This window comes from Tenebrio molitor, unplaced genomic scaffold (assembly GCF_963966145.1).
Source record: "Tenebrio molitor unplaced genomic scaffold, icTenMoli1.1 SCAFFOLD_647, whole genome shotgun sequence".
NCBI classification, from domain to species: domain Eukaryota; kingdom Metazoa; phylum Arthropoda; class Insecta; order Coleoptera; family Tenebrionidae; genus Tenebrio; species Tenebrio molitor.
In genome coordinates this window covers 16,234-21,634 of record NW_027184196.1, presented here as the reverse complement: position 1 = coordinate 21,634, position 5,401 = coordinate 16,234, and the positions used below count along the sequence as shown (strand labels likewise).

General features: G+C 51.9%; 2 protein-coding genes across 2 annotated transcripts; both read left to right on the top strand.

The window, feature by feature from the left end:
- Positions 1 to 1,039: 1,039 nt before the first annotated feature.
- Positions 1,040 to 1,420, top strand: LOC138140963 (protein PilG-like). Its single transcript, XM_069061777.1, has one exon. It carries the CDS (start codon positions 1,040 to 1,042, stop codon positions 1,418 to 1,420), a length of 381 nt encoding a protein of 126 aa, XP_068917878.1.
- A 16-nt stretch (positions 1,421 to 1,436) lies between these two features.
- On the top strand, positions 1,437 to 3,896 carry LOC138140962 (methyl-accepting chemotaxis protein Aer-like). The gene is made up of 4 exons (XM_069061776.1): positions 1,437 to 1,554; positions 1,899 to 2,923; positions 3,227 to 3,580; positions 3,630 to 3,896. Exons 1-4 carry the CDS (start codon positions 1,437 to 1,439, stop codon positions 3,894 to 3,896), a joined length of 1,764 nt encoding a protein of 587 aa, XP_068917877.1.
- The last annotated feature ends 1,505 nt before the right edge of the window (positions 3,897 to 5,401 follow it).

The window sequence follows — 5,401 nt, the reverse complement described above, 5'->3', positions numbered from 1 at the left end:
GTCGATGTGGCGGACAATCCTAACTGCCAACCTCCGGACTGGGTTCTGACAATCACGCAGGGGTAGCCCGTTTGTTCCGAAACCAAATTGCGCAGCCGGGCTATGTCTACATCCTCGCTACCCTTCCCTGGTCGTGAAATGGTCGCAGCATTCAGTTCCAGCTTCGCAGCGGAAATGGCTTGTTCGATCTTTTTCACAGACCAGCCAAGCCTTATGGCGTCACTCGCAATGCGCTTTTGAATGCCAGGGGAGTCGAGGCTGCATAGCGGTCTCGCTTGGGCAAATGATAAATCCCCTTTCACAAGCGCACTGCGCACTTGTAGAGGCAGTGTCAACAAACGCAGGTAATTGGTTATGTGTGATCTGGACTGGCCCAGCTCCTCGGCCATTTCCTGATGGGTCAAGCCAGCGTCCGAAAGGCGCTTATAAGCTTCAGCTTGCTCAACCGGGTTCAGGTTCTCTCGCTGAATATTCTCTACAGCGCACAAATAATTTGCTTGCTGATCCGAGAAATTGCCAATGCAGCAGACCAGGGACTCAAGACCTATCATTTGTGCCGCGCGCCACCGGCGCTCACCACAAATTATCTCGTAACGCCCTTCATCAAGCGGACGCACAACAACCGGGACAAAGTTGATCTCGGTTGCTTTCAAGCTATCGGCCAGCTCGCGCAGTGAGTTTGGATCAAAGCTCTTACGCGACTGAAATCTGCCGGGCTCCAGCTCTGTCACCTGCAGCTTCGAGTAAAGCTTCTCAACCGCACTGATACTGAACCTCGCAGCCTGTAAGGCTTTCGCAGTAACTGCAGCGCCCTCTTCAGTCGTGGATATGGTTTGCATTTACACCCTCCGATGTTCCGCGTGGAACAGTCAGCCTATTGTGGAACATGTTACACGAACCATAACGGGCCGCTGAAGAAACAAAAGGCTCAGTGGGAAACCTTCTCGCAAATCATCCCCGTAGAAATTTGAACTCCAATCCCAAGAATGAGCCCTTCCCCATCACATTCATATTTACAGCCTCAATAGAAAACTGAGTCATGAAACTGAAACGAATATTGATGGTGGACGATGCGCAAGGCATGCGACACCTGGCCAACCGAGTCATTCATCAGCAGCTTGGGAAAGAGCTTCTGATAGCGACTGACGGTTTTGTGGCCCTTGAGATGATTCTTACCGAAGAGCCAGATGCTTGCTTCATTGACGTTGAAATGCCGGAGCTCAACGGCCTACAACTGGTGAGCATTATCAGAGCCAATCGAGCCTTTGACGCTATGCCGATCGCGATGCTTTCAAGCGCGAACAGCATCTTCGATAAGGAGAAAGGTCTGCTTTCAGGTGCAAATTTCTATCTCACCAAGCCGTTTTCTAAAACTGACATTGAGAAGGCTCTGGATGACATGGAGAAATTCGATGGCTGAGTACAGCAACAAGCGTATGGCTGCATACCTGCTGGGTGAGACTCTATGCCTGAGTCCCACTGTAAACATCGACGCGGTAACTCAATCTCCCGACAACTACAGGATCATTCCAGGCACCAAGCCCTATTTCCTAGGTAACTCTCGTATTGGGCGTGATTTGGTTTCTTACTACCACCTTTCCACTTTCCTTGGACTGCCTGCCCGTGACGGTGAGCAGGAGAAGTACGACTTGCCCACCACGTTGGTGATTCGCGACCCCCTGTCGCGCTCGACAATGGGAATCATCACTGACGGTGTTATTGGCTTTATCCCCGTTCCGGAGCTTCGGGATGCGGAAAACAGCGAAGTATCACTGCCATCCAAGCTTGCCCCTTTCTGTAATGGTGTGGTGACGCACCGGGATGCACAGCTTGCACTCATCAATCTGGATTCGATCGTTTGTGACCCGAGCTTTCGGAACGTAGAACTATCCTCTTAGAGGCCTCAATGTCTAGAAATATACTGATTCCCGCCTGCGTGGCGGCTGTAGTAGCTACCAGCGCTTTAGCTGGTTACACAACATATTCATTCACCAAGTCTGTAGCGGCTGACCGTCACTACAACTCAACCGCTAGCACCCTGCACACGGCAGCTGCTAACAGCCTTGCTCTCGCCACCAGGGCCGCAATAGATAGCAGCTACACGGGCGAGCTGGAGCTAAGCATTGCGGATGTTCAACAAGCGTTGAATGACCTGCGCAGAGGATCGCCAGAGCAAGGTATCAAACCATTGCCGTCCGAAAGTGCTTCCAGCCTGTACAGCTTCGAGGCGGCGTGGAATGTGATCGAGGACTCGCTGAACAAGATCATTCAGAACCGTAGTAGCAACAGCGAGTTTACTCGCCGTGCTGATGAAGCCCGTGAGCTGGCGATGCAGCTGACAGATCAAGCCTCAGAAGCCGTGAGCAAAATTAATCAGCACAGCCAAGTTCATGAGCAGGTCAAAAACGCTCTACAGAAAGCTGTCGATCAACTGAGCGAAGGCACATCACTGCTTATCAACAATAGCCAGCCGAACAGTGATGGTCTAAGGCTTGCGATGCAGAGTGCCAAAGGCTTTGAAAGAATCGTATCTCAAGTAGGCAACCATGTGCCCCGTGATGGCGGCATCCCTCAGCTTCTGGCTAACAGCCTGCGAACCGGCCAGGCGTTCCAGCGCACTGCTGTCAGGGCAATCGACGCTTCAAGCGGCCAGGCTGACAATGCTCCCTTTACCCAAGTAGTTTGGGAGCAACGGCCTGATATGGATATGGCTCTGCACAGTCTGAAGAACACGCTACAGCAAATGTCATTAACCCGCGTGATCAACAGCGGCGTTGTGCTCGGCTCCTTGGCGCTTGCCTTGTTTATGATCATTTGCACGTTGATCGCTGTGATCCGCGATGCCAAATCGCGCACTGCGAATGCAGAGCAATTCGGTGCTTCTATTCAGAGCTCACAAAAAGAGCGCTCAAATGAGCTTCAGGTACTTTTCGACGAAATGGAGCGGGTTCGCAATGGCGACCTGACCGTGGAGTTCACAACAGGCCATAGCTCTACTCACGAAATCGCCGGCACCCTTAACAAGGTCTTTGCACAATTCCGCGAGCTTGTGAAAGAAGTACAGCAAACAATTGTCAGTCTATCGGCGGCAGCGGAGCAAACACTGGCACAGGCCCGGGATGTAAGCCGGAACAGAAATGAGCAGGATCAAGCCATCAACCATATCTCAAGCTTGGTCGAAGACTTGCGCCTATTCACAGATAACACTGACTCCCTCTCAATTCAGACCAAGGACGCTTCTCGTCAGGTTAATGACCAGATCGAATCGGGTACCAAGGCGGTGCAGGAGGTGCATGAAGGCGTAATCAAGATTTCGCAATCCAACCTGAACATCATGCACAACGCTAAGGCCATGTCTGAAAATATTCAGAGCCTTGAGAAGCTGATCGACGTAGTACGAAAGGTTGCAAACCAATCAGCAACCGTGGGCTACAACGCATACCTGGCGGCAGATACTGTGGGCGATGAAGAGGTATCCAAGCGAATCCGTATCAGTGCCGACGCGATGCAGAACCTCACCGGCCATGCCGAGTCCGCTGCCGCTCAGATTGCGAACGCGCTTAATTCAATCAGGGATGCGGCAAAGGAAACGCAATATGTTCTCGATGATTCTCAAAAAAGAAATTCAGGAACTGACAGTTCGCTCAACCAACGCCCTGTCCTCCCTAAACACCATTCGTGAGCACAGCGGAAAACTCGCACAAAGCATCATCGGCGTGACAGAACAAACTGCCGAGCTGAAAACGCGTTCGGAGCAGGTGGGCGAGACAATGACTTCAATCCACCACTACGCCAGTGAGCACAGTTCTGCGAGTGAGGAAACTGCGTCTGCGATCAGCAACCTGAACCAGCAGGCACAGAGCGTTGGCGAAACGCTCTCACACTTCAAGGTCTAGGAGCGGAGTCATGACAGTAGCCTCGCTAGTGAGCTTACGAGACTCATGGATGGAAATCCTGAATGAGCGTTTCAAGCTGGAGATTGCTCAGGACAGGCATGAAGCCTTGCTGAATGCCCTGAGTCGCTATGCAGAGTCCCTTAGCAAGACTCCAGATGAGTTGCTTCACTGCGCGAAGTATAGGCTGCTGTCTAGCTCTCAGTGGGCACACATCGTCCACATAGCTACGAATCATGAGACACGATTTTATCGGAACCCAAATGTGGTGGATCTGGTAACTGAGTATGCCAAGCATTTCCCGAGCCCAAGGCTGTTGTCCGTTGGCTGCTCAACAGGTGAAGAGCCCTATTCGTTTGCTGTGGAATTGCTACAGCAGGAAATCCGTAGCTTCTGCATCCATGGGACTGACGTTTCTCAGCTATGCATTGAGACGGCTGAAAACGGCGTGTACCGGAACAGCAATATTATTCCGGATAGGTTTGTGTACCGGGGAAATGATGGGCACATGCACTTTTACGAATGGGTGAAGACGCTGGTTACGTTTGAGCAGCACAACGTGGTTTCAGATCGGCCAATCGACTTCAGGCGCCCGGACATAATCGTCACTCAAAACATGTTGATCTACTACAGAAGGGAAACCCGCCATCGCATCCTTGAAAACCTTTCCTTGATGCTAGAGCCAGGGGGGTACCTGATCTGCGGCCCTACTGAAGAGGCCACTTGGAAACCCTGCGATATGGAAAGAATGCCCGTTACAGCTGCAACAGTTTTTAGGAAAGGGTAACTGATGAATCCTTCAAAGATTGCACACCTCTCATGGGTCAAGGCGCCCATTGAGAAAGCCATTGCCCAATGCAAGCTGGCAATGAGCACGTATACCAAGCAGCAAGAGAAAATCGCAAATGCGCCGGCCAGTGCTGAGCCAATCTGGTTCGTAAACCAGAAGGAAGTGCTGACCCAGGCAAGTGAGCAGCTGATGAACAAGCTTGGGCACATCATCGGCGCCTTGGGCATGATTGATTCACCAGGCGGCTATGCCCTTATAAAAGAGATCCAGGTTCTCGCTAGCTATACCCTCCACACTCAAAATCTGGAAGGTCAGGCCAAGCTGCTCATCGCTGTTCAGACTGCTCTTGATATTGTTCCGAACTACATTGGGATGGTGATTGAGGGAGCGCACGACAGTCCCGGCGTGCTACTCAAGCACATCAACGAACTTCGCGCATTGCGCGGCGTTTCTGAAATGAGCGACAACTCGGCTCTCCCTATCAACCTGTCCTTCGCATATACATCACCACCGCTCTACGAGAGTGACTGTGATTTGGCCGAGCGCGACCGCATATTCAACACGGCCGCAGCATCCTTCGCGATGCTATACAGCGAGGCTGTACGAAAAAGCGAAGAACAGCCCTGGTTAAAGATGCGCGAGCTCCTGCGTGATCTGCAAAGGGTGACGAATGATCCAGAGCTTGGCTGTTACTGGTGGGCTGGCGAGGCGATCGTAG